Source organism: Maniola jurtina, chromosome 7 (assembly GCF_905333055.1).
Source record: "Maniola jurtina chromosome 7, ilManJurt1.1, whole genome shotgun sequence".
Lineage (NCBI taxonomy): Eukaryota > Metazoa > Arthropoda > Insecta > Lepidoptera > Nymphalidae > Maniola > Maniola jurtina.
In genome coordinates, this window is record NC_060035.1 from 11800176 (window position 1) to 11814971 (window position 14796).

The 14796-nt window shown below is 37.7% G+C and overlaps 2 protein-coding genes across 2 annotated transcripts in view; both read left to right on the forward strand.

Annotated features, from left to right (window-relative positions):
• Positions 1–2985: 2985 nt before the first annotated feature.
• LOC123866765 (uncharacterized protein K02A2.6-like) lies at positions 2986–5326 on the forward strand. Its single transcript, XM_045908445.1, has 3 exons — positions 2986–3727; positions 4213–5091; positions 5199–5326. Exons 1-3 carry the CDS (start codon positions 2986–2988, stop codon positions 5324–5326), a joined length of 1749 nt encoding a protein of 582 aa, XP_045764401.1.
• A 7780-nt stretch (positions 5327–13106) lies between these two features.
• The window catches only part of LOC123866687 (cardioacceleratory peptide receptor), a 117712-nt gene continuing 116022 nt past the window's right edge, over positions 13107–14796 (forward strand). Inside the window, exon 1 of the mRNA XM_045908366.1 lies at positions 13107–13456. The gene's annotated coding sequence lies outside the window, so the exon portion shown is untranslated. The remainder of the gene's footprint in view (positions 13457–14796) is intronic.

Sequence of the window (14796 nt, forward strand, 5' to 3'; positions counted from 1 at the left end):
TAAATGTGATCTATACACGATTTGCTTATTTTGCCATTACATAATTCAATCCTAGTATGTGCAGTGATCCCGCACATAAGGCCTAGGCTGTGCAGCATGTTACTGTATTTATGTTTTATAGGGTTGTCTAGTCTCAGATTTATATTAATATCTCCTAGAAAGTAAAAATCTGTGGTTTTTGCGAATTTATCAATAGTGGTAAAGAGTTCGTCGATAAATAGGTTTTTACTTGTATTAGGAGGACGGTAAATAGCACAAATGTTCGCAGTGTAGTTAGAAGGGGTGGTTATTGTAAATAATATATTTTCGAAGTAGGTTGTTCTAATATTTTTTATGCTACATTTGTTTTTATTACGTACATAAACGATAATGCCACCGCCCCTTCTTGACTTTCTTAGAGCTGTGAACATTTGATAGCCATTTATATGATAAAGGCAACTTATTTTATCAGATATATTAGCTTCGGTGAGGATAACTACGTCAATACATTTATTCGAAGTAAGTATACACTGTTCTAGCGTGGCGAAATTTTTTATAAGAGATCTAATGTTGAAATGTACACACAATAAGTTTATATTAATATTAGAGATATTATTTAAAAAGTCATTAATATTTATACAGTCCGATAATTACGTTACGTTAATTAACTACTTACGTTTGTGGGTGGTATATTTTTTTGCCTGTAAATCTTGCAAATGATCGATAAAGCATAGTAACTTTATCGATCATTTGCAAGAATCCATACATTAATTTTTTAAAGAAATATCTTTAGATACTTAAGATTATCTGTGGAGCAAGATTAACATGGTAGCTGAAACATCGAGGGAATATTGACAATGAGGACAGTAGACCAAAATAGTCGGGTTTGTTTCCTTTATCCTTACGTTTATTCAACCCACATCCGGGTAAATTGAAGATGAGTAGCTCCCTACGCTTTCAAGATTTCTATTTGGCTAGGTAGGTATAGGTACGTACTAAGATGGATTTTATGAACTGCTTGCATAGAAGCAAGTCAAAAGTGAGGCTCCATAGATTATGAATAAGACATCTGAGAATCGAATATGCTTGTGCAATTAACGTAGGTACAAGTGGGTATAATTTTGAGTGTAGGTTTACAAATAGGATTAATGAATATGATATAAGTAATTATCATAGTGTAGTGTAATTATTACTATAATGTACTTGAGGGTATTTTGATAATAAATTAGTTGTTGGTCGCCCTGCCTTGTTTCATTACATGGTGGCAGCGTGCGAGAGTGAAAAAGGATAAAATAAAGGATAATTATGATGTTATATGGAAATAATAAGTCATAATAGTATTAATAGTAAAGTGATAATTAAAAAATAGTAAGAATGGAGCACGCTCGACCGCCACCCGAGCTTAACATTGAAGGAAGTCCGGCCGCACGGGCCGATGCATGGTCAAAATGGTGGAAGCAATTTGAAATATTCCTCAAAGCATCAGGGATAATAAAGGAAACTCAGGATGTGCAGGCCAGCTTGATGGTAAACCTCATCGGGCCAGACGGTTACGAAATTTATTCTACATTCACGTACAGTAAGGGTGAAAGTGCAGACGACCTGAAATGTTTAAAAAGTAAATTTGATGACTTTTTTGGAACCAAAAAGGCTAACGTGACGATGTTAAGATTTAAATTTTTTACAAGAAATCAAAGCGAAGGTGAGCCTATAGGTAAATATGTAACCGCCCTCAGATTACTAAGCCAAGATTGCAAATTCGAGCAGCTCACGGATGATTTAATAAAAGATCGGATCGTATGCGGTATATCTAATAATGTCGTGAGAGATCGCCTGTTGAGGACGGATGATCTAAATCTGGCGAAGGCGGTGCAAATTTGCGAGGCTGATGAGGCATCCAGACATGAAAGCCGTCAAATACAGGAGGCAAGTACGAGCATACAGGTGGATGGAGTGGCCGGTCGGAGCGGTCGCGAGGCTGGACGAGGCAGGGATCGAGGCGACGGGTCGGGGCCGAGGCGCGCGCGCGGCTCCTGGCGCGACGGGGCGCGCGGCGAGGAGCGCCGGCCGGCGCGGCCCGTGCGCCGGGAGGGCCGTGCGTGTGATCGGTGCGGCCAGGATTTTTGTGACGGGCAGCGTTGCCCAGCTATTCAAGCTATTTGTTTTACGTGTAAATCCCGAGGCCATTTTGCCCGGAGGTGTAAATCAGTGGGAAAACGGGTTCACAAAATAAGTGAGTGTAGTGAATCGGACAGATCCGATGATGAGTTAATTTATGTGAATGTAATTGGTGAGGGCAAGCCGAAGGAATGGACTACGTTTTTGGACTTTATTGGTAAGCGATTAGAATTCAAATTAGATACAGGATCGATGATAAATATTCTGTCAAAATTCGATTATGAGGAATTAGGCCTTTATGTTAAAAATTTAAGTCCCTACAGTGGCCGTGTGCATTCTTACACGGGTAATATTGTGCCGATAATAGGACAGTGTTATGTATTAGTTAAGTATAAGCAAGTAGAATATAACCTAAAGTTTGTAGTGTGTAACATGAAATGTCAAAATATTTTAGGACTAAGTGCTTGTGTGAAGCTAGGCTTGATACAACGGGTAGATGCATTAGATATTGATAAGGATTATACGGATTTATTTAAGGGCATAGGGAAATTACCGGGAGTACACAGATTAACTATAGATGAAACGGCGCAACCGAGCATATGCCCAGCTCGTAAGGTTCCACTAGGGCTTAAGGATAAACTTTATAGTGAGTTGCAGCGTATGGAGGAATTGGAGGTGATTCGTAAAGTACAGCGTCCAACTGAATGGGTTAATGCGATTGTGATAACAGCGAAAAAGAACGGAGATATACGTGTATGCTTAGACCCGCGACCGTTAAATCGTGCTATTAAGCGTGCGCATTTTACTCTGCCGACGGTGACTGATCTAGCGACGTGACTTCGCGGGGCGCGGTTCTTTAGCGTACTCGATGCTCGCTGTGGGTTTTGGATGCTGCAGCTGGACGAGGTTAGCGCCGACCTGTGTACCTTCAGCACACCATTCGGCAGATACCAGTTCCTGCGGTTACCGTACGGAATAAGCTGTGCGCCAGAATTATTTCATTCGAGGGTGCGACAACATCTGGAGGACCTGGAAGGAGTCGATTCCTTTATCGATGATATAGTAGTCTGGGGTAGAACTCGCGAAGAGCATGATGTACGTTTAAAACGATTACTTGAGAGGGCACGGGATATAGGTATGAGATTTAATAAGGATAAGTGTAAATTCGGAGTCAAAGAAATAACGTACTTGGGCCATATTTTCGATGAACGCGGTATGAGACCGGACGTTAATAAAGTTAAAGCTATTTTGGAAATGCCTGAGCCTAAGGATAGAAAATCGTTGGAGCGGTTTCTAGGTATGATTAATTATTTATCGAAGTTCGTTCCTAATTACTCGCAGTCCGTAGCTGTCCTTAGGCATCTTTTAAAGAAAAACGCGGAATGGGTCTGGGATTCGGTGCACTCGGAGGCGGTGAAGTTATTAAAAAACAAAATCGCAACGGCTCCGGTACTAGCGTTGTATTCCGGCGAGCTGCCGGTGGTGTTGTCGGTGGACGCGAGCTCGGAGGCGCTGGGCGCGGTGCTGCTGCAGGGGGGCCGCCCGGTCGAGTTCGCCTCGCTCACGCTCACCGACACGCAGCGACGGTACGCGCAAATAGAAAAAGAAATGTTAGCCATCGTCTTTGCGTGTGAACGTTTTCATCAATATATATTTGGAAGATGCGATGTTACGGTACAGAGTGATCATAAACCACTCGAAGCTATTTTTGCAAAACCGCTTTCCTCGGTTCCCGCGAGGCTACAACGCATGTTGCTAAGGATTCAAAGATATGATTTTAAGGTCACCTATACTCCGGGAAAGTATATGTATATAGCGGACACGTTATCTCGTGCGCCGTTATCGGACTATATGTATGAAAAATTTAATGAAAGTTTAGAGGCTCAGACTTGTTTTATGATTAATAATTTACAGTTCAGCAATCAAAAGTTGATGCTGATAAAAAAACATATAGAAAAGGATAAAGAATGCCAAGAAATACTTAAGTATATAGTAGAAGGATGGCCTAGAAATAAATACGACGTAAAAGGGGATCTTAGAGTTTTTGGTCTTATAGGGAAAGTTTTCAATATGTAGATGGTTTAATATTAAAGGATTATTTGTTGTATATTCCAGCAGCCTTACGAGGAGATATGTTACAGAGAATCCACGAGGGGCATCTTGGTATTGACCGGTGCAAGCGGCGCGCGCGTCAAGTAATGTTCTGGGTAGGCATGTCACGCGACATCGAACGCGCGGTGCGCGAGTGTGCGACGTGCGAACGGTATGCGCCGGCGCCGCGCCGCGAGCCGATGTTGCCGCACGATATTCCGGATGTACCCTGGTTCAAACTGGGCTCGGATATATTTGAGTATAGAAAGAAGTACTTCCTCATTTTAGTGGATTATTTTTCGAACTTTGTTGAAGTTACCGAGTTAAATTCTATAAATAGTAAGTCTATAATAAAGGCTATGAAAGAACAATTCGCGCGACATGGAATTCCAAACGAATTACTGACAGATAATTTTTCGGCGTATGTATCTAGTGAATTTCAGGCCTTCCTTCGTGCGTGGGACATCAAACATGTCACATCTTCTCCCTTATATGCACAGAGCAATGGCAAAAGCGAACGGAGTGTCCGTACGGTGAAAAATTTACTAAAGAAATGTTGCGACTCAGGCGAAGATTATTATATAGGGTTGTTAAATTTGAGAACCACGCCACGCGAAAATATCGATTCGCCCGCGCAAATTCTGATGGGTAGGAGATTAAATACGCGGTTGCCGACATATCACAAACTTTTTGATGAAACGGTTGATCGTAAAAGAAACTACAGCGCTATATTGAAGCATCAACAAAAACAAAAGGTATACTATGATAGGTCAGCGAAAACCCTTCCACCGCTTCACACGAATGATAAGGTTGTGATAGTAGACGGCAAGGAACGCAAGCTCGCAAAAGTGGTTCAGCAGTCTGCGGAACCTAGGTCTTATGTTGTAGAGGATCAAACCAGGCGTAAATATCGGCGCAATAGGCGACACCTGGTAAATAGACAGGGCGAGCAGACAGACACATACAACAGACAGATAGTACAAATGCAGGTGAGTCCGGTACGGTTACAGATACAGATCTCATGAGTGCGGGCTCAGCCGGAGCACCGTCGAAAGACGCTGTTCCACCGCAGGATTTTGCCTTGCCTCGTCGCACGAGAAGGGCTTGCCGTTTATATGATAAAAATAATTCAGAATAGTGTTGTTGCGTAGGTTGTTAGTGTACACCATTGTTATTTTATCTTATTTTATTTTACTCAATGATGAATTTTAGAAATGAATTATTTTAATTTAGTATAAGTACTACTAATAATGTTATTTTGTGTTGTGTATTTTTACTTTATATTGGATATGTAATAGAATGGTTTTATACAGTAACAGATTTTGTAATATGATGAGATGAATAGAGATATTAAAGGATATTAATTTTTATGCATGTCTCACACACACATCAATTGTTTTTCAGTATAGAAAAAGAAAGATGTAGTGTAATTATTACTATAATGTACTTGAGGGTATTTTGATAATAAATTAGTTGTTGGTCGCCCTGCCTTGTTTCATTACACATAGTAATTATTATGGTAATTATTATTGTAGTTATGGTAATTGATCGTTTATTGGTAGTAAGACAGTAAAAAGTGTTCAATTAATTTAATCGGCAAGTATATTATAATGTTAACTTATAAAGTTTATTATTAGTTTCAAGCTTTGAAAGTTTCAAGTTTTGAAGTTATAAGTAGGGGGTTTTTTTACGTTTTTCGTTGATAATATATGATGATTGTAATATAAAATTAATATATATTTTAATACATAAAAATAAATAAAAATCTGTTTTAGAATATACAGGTAAAGCCCTTTCATATGATACCCGACTTGGTATAGTTATCTTACTTTGAAAATTGAAACACATTTAATTTTTTTTAATGATATAATCACAAATTCACGGTTTTCGGATTTTTCCCTATACTTGTGCTATAAGACCTACCTAACTACCAAATTTCATGATTCTAGGCCAACGGGAATTACCCTGTAGGTTTTCTTGACAGACACGACGGACGGACAGACGGACGGAGACAGGCAGACAGACAACAAAGTGATCCTCTAAGGGTTCCGTTTTTCCTTTTGAGGTACGGAACCCTAAAAAGTGTTTTTTCCTGTACGATGGTACGGAACCATTCGAGTGCTAATCCAACTCGCACTTGACTGATTGTTTATTTATGAAGAAATCTGCATGCATCAGAGATGCATTTAGTAGTTACATGTTGGATTCATTTGAGACCTTTTGTACTTGAGACTGGCAATGTGGCGCCAGAGATAAATTGCACAAAAGTGGGCCTGTCAGTACTCTTGTAATGTAATCCCCTCTGTCCGTGTTTATTAATGTGAATCAAGAAACGCATGAGTTGATGTGACTTTTTAAACTTATTGCACGAATAAAAAATGCCCGGAACGGCAAATTTATTGCTGGTGTCGTATTCAATGGGAGACATTGAAGCTGTGTCACCTCTTCTTTTAACCATGCATAAAATTTTGTTGCTCTTAAGTTGCTTTATATTTATGAAAAACAAAAAAAAGAGTTTAGGAAACTCTAGTTTTTAACCCAGTTACCGTTTTTAACCCCCGACCCAAAAAGAGGGGTGTTATAAGTTTGACGTGTGTATCTGTGTATCTGTCTGTGGCATCGTAGTTCCTAAACGAATGGACCGATTTCAATTTTTTTTTTTTTTTTGTTTGAAAGGTGGCTTGATCGAGTGTTCTCAGCTATTAATCGAAGAAAATCGGCTTAGCTGTTTGAAAGTTATCAGCTCTTTTCTAGTTTTCTTACAAAAGTTTTAAGTTATATACATCACATCCTCACCACCTGGGAACCTGGTTTCAACGTTTCTACGTTTCTACCACGATCATTCAAATTGTAGGACCATGAGGACCAGCAATAGGTTCCCATTTCAGTTCATATTATCCGCTCAGATAGTGGGTTACGTTCCAAAATCATATTATTGCGCCTCAATATGATTGAATTAGTGCAGATGTCTGTACATACTCTGTCAATGTAATCTTTCATTGCAGATTTACGTCTTGTTATCTGAGATGGTTCTGGGTATAAAGCTGCCTGTCCACCGAAGTTTCGCGAAAGTAAGAAGCTAAGCTGAGAAAAGTTTCCTATCTTAATGTTTAAACGATCGTGAGCAATTTCCATAAATTTCGGTTTAATTATAATAATAGAACCCTGAAAAGAGATAATGCTACGTTTTCTCCCGGTAAATAAAAGAGTTCCCACGAGATTTTTCTATATACCTACCTACCTTAATCCATGCGAACGCAGTCGCGGGCATTATCTAGTACTTATTTCATATTTTCGGGAAATACCTACCAACCTCAATGTTTTGTCTACTTTGTACATTATAATTGCTGATTGTCCGATAGAGATAAAAACAAGAACATTAGAACTGCTTTCTCCTGTATTTTATGGGACAAGTTTACACCTTCAACTAGACAGGTGGAATGGTGACCACTCCATTAACGCAATACCTAAAACGAGGTGTTTTTCGTTTTTATGTAATCTTGACGCATGAGTCACTCATGAAGTATTTACTAACATTAAACTTTACTACAAGCAGAATGAAGACCAGTTATTTAGGAATATTTTTATCCTTTTCCGATACCTATATAAAAAAACTAGTTTATTATCCCGACTTTGTCCACGTGGATCTTTACACCCTTATTGTATTTTCAAAAATCCTGTTTTAGCGAATGACGTCATATTCTAATAGCTATTTGCTGTGCGTTGATAGATCAGTCAGTCAGTCAATCAGTAACCTTTTCCTTTTATATTTAAATACCTAGCTTACTGTAAAAAAAATCAAAATAATACTTATTTTGATTTTTTTTACATAAAGGTAGGTAAGTATACGGTACAATTCTGCCGTCCTAACGAAGAGAGCAATAACTAGGTTTCGACTACTTTCGAGATATTCGCGGTTATGATTAGCTACTTACAAATCGTAATATTACATATTGCAGTTTTGATAACCAACAGAACCGAAACTACTGAAGATACAAAAAAGACGTCTAAGGCGAAAATATAGAGCTTATTTTCCTGATTACGGATATGGTCTTAAGTCAATTTGCCCAAAAACTCGACTTATTGCACTCTTTGTTAGGACGGCAGAATTGTTCAGTTACAGTTTTCGAAACTAAATTCACTTATTTCCTGATAATAATACGAGATTCAAATTCGGGGTGAAAATTTAAGGTAAAAAAAAAAATTTAGCAAAGTCATTATCGTATACCTAATGTTTTTATATTCATTGTGTTACCATTTTGTTCTTTGATTAGGGAATGAATTCGGTTTATCGCCGAATGGTACGACCACATAAAGACTCGAAGTCTTCTCAAGGCTGAGAATTGTTGAAATCGTGAAAAACCAACATTGTTTACTTGTGTTTGTTACACGTGAAAAGAAGCTTGTTCTAATTGAATTTTTTGTGTTACTTTTCTCTGGTTTGGTTGATGGCCTAGAAATCCCGCAAAATTTTGGCCAATACCACACACGTGGTAACGTATAATGCCATTATTTTATCAGGTTATTCGTCATTAATCACATTAAAATCAACGCATACTTACGGAGTGGAGTGGAACCGAGGCGTAGCGTCTTTATTCATAACAACTTAAACTAAAGCTTTGTTTCTTTGATATCTATATAAATAAAATTGGAGTGTCTGTCTGTAATTTCGAAATAACTACCGCATATTAAGGACATATGGTTATTTTAACGATACTATAACTGAATCACACGTTTTTAAAATTTTTGTCTGTCTGTCTGTCTGTCTGTCTGTCTGTTTGAAAAGGCTAATCTTCGGAACGGCTGAACCGATTTTGACGGGATTTTCACAGAAAAGTAGAGAATTGACCAGGGAGTAACATAGGCTACTTTTTTAACCGACTTTCAAAAAGGGAGTTGTGTTTTTCTACCTATTTACAACGAAATCTCCGAGATTTCTGAACCGATTTGCGTCATTTCTTTTTTAATCGATAGAGGAACTTTGCGATATTGTTTCATAAAAAATTTGGATTCCAACTCCGCAATCCTGATGCTGCAGGGGATCTGACCAATCCACGCGGGCGAAGCTGCGGGCATCAGCTAGTACGGTAATAAAATAGGAAGAGATAATGAGTTTGCTGGTTTGGTTTGACAGCGTGCTGCGTTACTACTTTTCAAAATTATCTTTGGTGATGAGTTTTAACAGAAGCTAAACTACAGATACCAGCCCAGCTAGCATGGGCAGTATATAAAAATTATATCCCCGATTATATCCACTGATTTCTATGACATCAGTAGATATAATCGGGGGATATAATTTTTATCTACTGCCCATGCTAGCCGGGCAGAGACTGATAAATCCGCCATTTAACATCTTATGACGAAAGCTGAAATACGAGCAACTCTGGTGCAAGATAAAACAATTACAGACCTAATATAAATGGATTGTCAGCTGGAAAACTTAACTACGGGAATTTCATTACATACAACAGAACAGATAGATACATTCGAAAAGTTTTTGTAATCTGGCTTCCACATTACAGAGAACAATGTGTAGGTAGGTAGGTACTCGAAGTTTTTTAATTAGAATGATTTGTTTTTGTATGAGACAAATAATGAAAAGTAATTCAATAGTGTTAGGTATATTCTATTTGTTTCTCTTTTCCAATCTCACCTTAAAGACAAAATTGTGCCTTGTTTACAATGAAACGCTTCTTACCTACCACACCATGAGTCTACATAGTGTCTACAAAGACAGATAAGATTTTTTTTTTAAAAAATATAAAATTGCGAGCTTTATCAGCAGTAACATAATAAGGCTTCGTCAAAAAAAAATTCAAAATAGTTTTAAGTATTTTATAGATTTCGGTAGTTTATTATAAGTACCTACGATATGAGTAATTGATTTATATTTTATAAATATGCATTGGTTGATAAATCGGTCTAGGCTATGTCCCAGGCCAGATAGTACATTTCCGCCAATAACAAACTGCGAGCGTCGGCATTTTACAAACGCTCGTGAGGATGCAAAATGCCGGAGCTAAATTGTCGATATGATTGTGACTCAATCTGCCATTTGCTGGAGGCAATCTTCAGTGCTGATAGTCTAGAGTTTAAGACGTCCTCCTATTTGGGAGGTCAGGGGTTCGATCCCGGGCATGCAGCTCTTACGCGGATTTCGGAGTGATGTGCGTTTTTAACCCCCGACCCAAAAAGAGGGGTGTTATAAGTTTGAGGTGTATCTGTGTATCTGTCTGTGGCATCGGAGCTCCTAAACTAATGAACCGATTTTAATTTAGTTTTTTTTTTGTATAAAAGGTGGCTTGATCGAGAGTGTTCTTAGCTATAATCCAAGAAAATCGGTTCAGTCGATTAAAAGTTATCAGCTTTTTCTAGTTACTGTAACCTTCACTTGTCGGGTGTGTTATAAACTTTTAATTTACACTTGTAAACAATTAAACTAACGGTGAAGGAAAACATCGTGAGGAAACCTGCATTCTGAGATATCGCCATAATGTTATCAAAGGTATATCAAGTCTGCCAATTTGTACTTGGCAAGTGAGACTATGGTCTGAACTCTTTTGATTCTGAGGAAAGACCCGTGCTCAGTAACCAATGATCAGACAACGATGGGTTGATGACGATGATGAATCTTCGACTATTTATAGAACTGGTCGGATGTCGGCGGCTCGCTTCGCTTGTCATCATCTCCTCCCTTTGCTTTCCTCAGCCTAGTAGGGTCATTCATTGAGGATCTCCTTCCCAAGCTTTTGATTTTACGCTTTGCAAAAACACGTTCTGGGCAAATTGTAGATGTCACTAGCATATCGACAGTTTGCTTTTGAAATTTTGCATTCTAGCGAGCATTTGCAAATCCCAAATGCCATTAAAATTCTAGAATTGCCAATGCCATTTAAATTCTAGAATTGACTGCGACAGATATATACTTAACAAGATTTATTTTCGCAAGACTTGCGTTTGTCGACTATCATGCCTCATGGACAGCAATGATCTAGGTAGGAACGCGCCTGCCTATAAGATGCCTATTTACTCTTGCTACACAAATCGAAATAGGAAACTAGTTTTCGTCCAAGGTAGCAAAAAGGTCCTCAAACCCCAAATAAAACCAGCCGATCTTATTTTGTTTGACTAGATTTCAGAGAATCGCGTGTAGAAAGTAGAAAATTGGATAATCCGGCGAGTGTCGGTATGTCTAAGTAATCGCGAGAATTATCTCGGGGAAATTTCGCGGCCAAAAGTCAATCTGGGCGTGGATGATACTAAAACTAGGGTTGCGACAACTCCAATTCAATTTATTTCAATAAGTATATTGATCTGAAACCTTAACACACACTTGTGAATTTGATATCTTTTATGAATAAACGATCATAAACTTATTCAAAATCATGTCTTTAGTTCTGTCAATTTAGTGCGTTTTGTGTATTCTTAGAACTGTTGTAATGAAACTAAAGTTGATTCTCTACCGGCCTATTCTTTGCCTATGTTCATGATTTCTGAAATGGTCATAATATGGCGTCGCATCATTCTTGTAGTGCATATCAAATGTTAGTCTCAATAGCTCAACGGTTAAAGAGCGGACTGAAATCTAAAAGGTTGGTGTTTCAAAGTTCCGTAAACACTCCTAGCACAAGCTTTACTCTTAGTTGGGGGAAAGATCCATTAATCATGGTTAACATGGCTAATATACTGTTTTCTTTAAAAAAACCTTGATCCAAGTTGGTAAGCAGGATGGACTGGCTACCAACTTGGACTTGAACTTGGTTGGCTAGTATGGCTGGCTGGCTGGCTGGTATATGCGTAAATTATTATGAACCAATAAAACCGCTTCAATAGGAAGGGTGCCACAACATTCAGCAATGAGGACGAATACGACGCAGAGAGATAAAAAGTTTTCTAAACAGTTGACAACCCTGCAAATGACATGCAAGGATTTAGGAATTAGAAAAACCGCTGCCGACCGTAAGAATTTCTGTTATGCGAAATCCTCAGTAACTACCAAGGACTTAAGTAAGGCTTAGAAGTAATACCTATCTACTAATTCCTAGCTTTAAATCTTAGCTCTGACTTTAAAGTACAAGATTTTTTCATTGATGTCAGATTTTATTGCAATATCATTAGTTATTTTGATGAAAAGGTAGAAGTTTGGTGATTCAATGAACTAACCAGCCACGCGCGAATATCCTGATATGATCATCCATAATCAGACCGTGATAGCCTAGTGGTTAAGACGTCCGCCTCCTATTCTAGAGGTCGGGGGTTCGAACTCGAGCACGCACTTCTTACTTTTCGGAGGTGTGTGCGTTTTAATCAACTAAATATCACTTGCTCTAACGGAGAACACCGTGAAGAAGATTGCATAGCTTAGAACTCTCCATAATGTTCTGTAAGGTGTGTGAAGTCTGCCAATCCGCACTTGGCCAGCGTGGTGGATTATGGCCAAACCATTCTCATTCTGAGAGAAGGGTTGATCATGATGATGATGATGATGATGATGATGATGGTGGTTGTGTGAAAGTCCCTACAAGATACGTTCCAGCAGTGGGCGATGATGCCTGGGATCGAACCTCCTGATAATAATAAGAGGACGACGCTTAACTACTAGGCTATCACCTCTCTTTGTCTTTTCTGTCCACACAATTATTATAAGTAAAGCGAAATATAAAAAAATATTTTATTAAATTACCCCAGCTGGAAATCAAACATGTAACCCTAGCATCGATTTGTATATTTCCATTGTGCCAGCGAGCCAGCCAATTCGTCAATTCCAACTGGCGGTTTTAAATTGGCCAATGTTCAATTTCAGCATAATCTTCCTTAATTGACTGACACGGATCGAATTGTCACAAAAACAAAACTGGATCGGGATTCTGGATAGCCGTTAATATTGCGGGACACAAGCGGGACCGCTCCATGCTCTTTTCACTTGTCGACTGAGCTCAGCTTCGAGCGCTCGCGTTCGCGCCAATTCTCGTCCCGCGAAAAGTTTGAAAAAGAACACAACGATCGAGAAAAGTTACGATGTTTCTCGGGAGTGATGTGACTTAACATTTTTAATTTAAAAAAAAACTAACAGTTTATAAACGTAAAATTACAAAAAAAAAGTTTTGTTATTTTTTTTTCGTGATAGCATTGTTATGAAAAGAGTTTTTATATATTATTATTTTTTATTTAAAAAGTGTACATATTCGTAGTGACAATGACTATTTGAGCTGATAAGTGGGTTCTTGGCGGTCGCCGAATTTTCGAGTCAAGGAGAATAGATCGACTTGTAAGTAATTATCTGCATTTAATAGCAGTTAAGTGTCAACGCATAGTAATTCACCTAATTATTATGAATAATTTACGGCCTGTACTCCTTGGCGCAAATTGCTGGTGTGAATAGGTATCTATCTACGCTTACTATAAAATAGTTTGATAGTTTAACAATCATTGTAATGATATTGATAGTAATTTCAAATGCAAATAGCTTTTAGCTACACGTAATCATAAAATATTAGTAAACAAATTAAGTATTTATTTTCACAAATAAATAGGTGTACATTAAAATTTAAATACCTACACACTTTTAATATATTAATTAATTATTTTAATTAATATATTAAAAGATTAAATATATTAAAAAAAAATAAGGTAGGTACCTACCCAAAAACTTAGTCAAAACTCAAATGTTAAAAAGCACGAAAGTTCGAATAAAGTTGCGAACAGGATGGGCATTTTAGTAAAATTGGTTTTCGTAAATGACATATTTTTATAGGTAAGTATATTCTTTAGGTAAGGGTAGGTCCCACAGTCAAATGTTAAAAAGAACGAAAGTTCGAAAGATAGCAAAGTTGCAAACAAGATAGGAATTTTAATAATATTGATTTTCGTAAAAGACACTATATTTTTTTTATCTACTCTTTAGGTAAGATTACTGTCGCTATTGTTAAAGGCCTCTTTATTTTTACTTATAATTTTCAATTAACTCTACAGTTTTGTACAATTTTAATTGAGACGGCTTTTAACAATGAATAATTGGCGTTGTTAATGATATGACAAGACTCACAAAGAAGAAAGACCCCCAACAGAAGCAAAAACGAAGTTCAATTGGTATGTTTTGGCCTGTTTGACACTGAGAAAAAACTTGTGTTCGAATTTGGTTTTAATTTTTTTTATGAGACCACCACGGAAACTTCTACTGTTCATTAAAAAAATTTGCAAATGCGTCCAGACACATTGAAAAAATCGTAGTTTGTTAGTTATCTTGATGCATAAAAATTAATTTCATGGTGACGATTTTGAAATATTTATCATATTTTATTATTATAGCGGCAATAGAACCAAATACGCATTTTGTGAAAACTTCAATTTTTTACCTAGCTATTATGGTTCACGAGATTATAATCCCTTGACAGACAGACGGACGGACGGACAGCGGTGGCTTAGTAACAGGGTCCCGTTGACAGGGTACGGAACTCTAAAAAGAGGAAAAAAGTAACAAAAATTTCGATATATTTAAGTAGATAGGTAGATAGATACCTAACATTTTTATTGCATCCTGAAATCTGCGGATCTCATTGTAGGTACAGTCCAAAGACCAGTGATAATATTTTTATGAAGAATATTTTA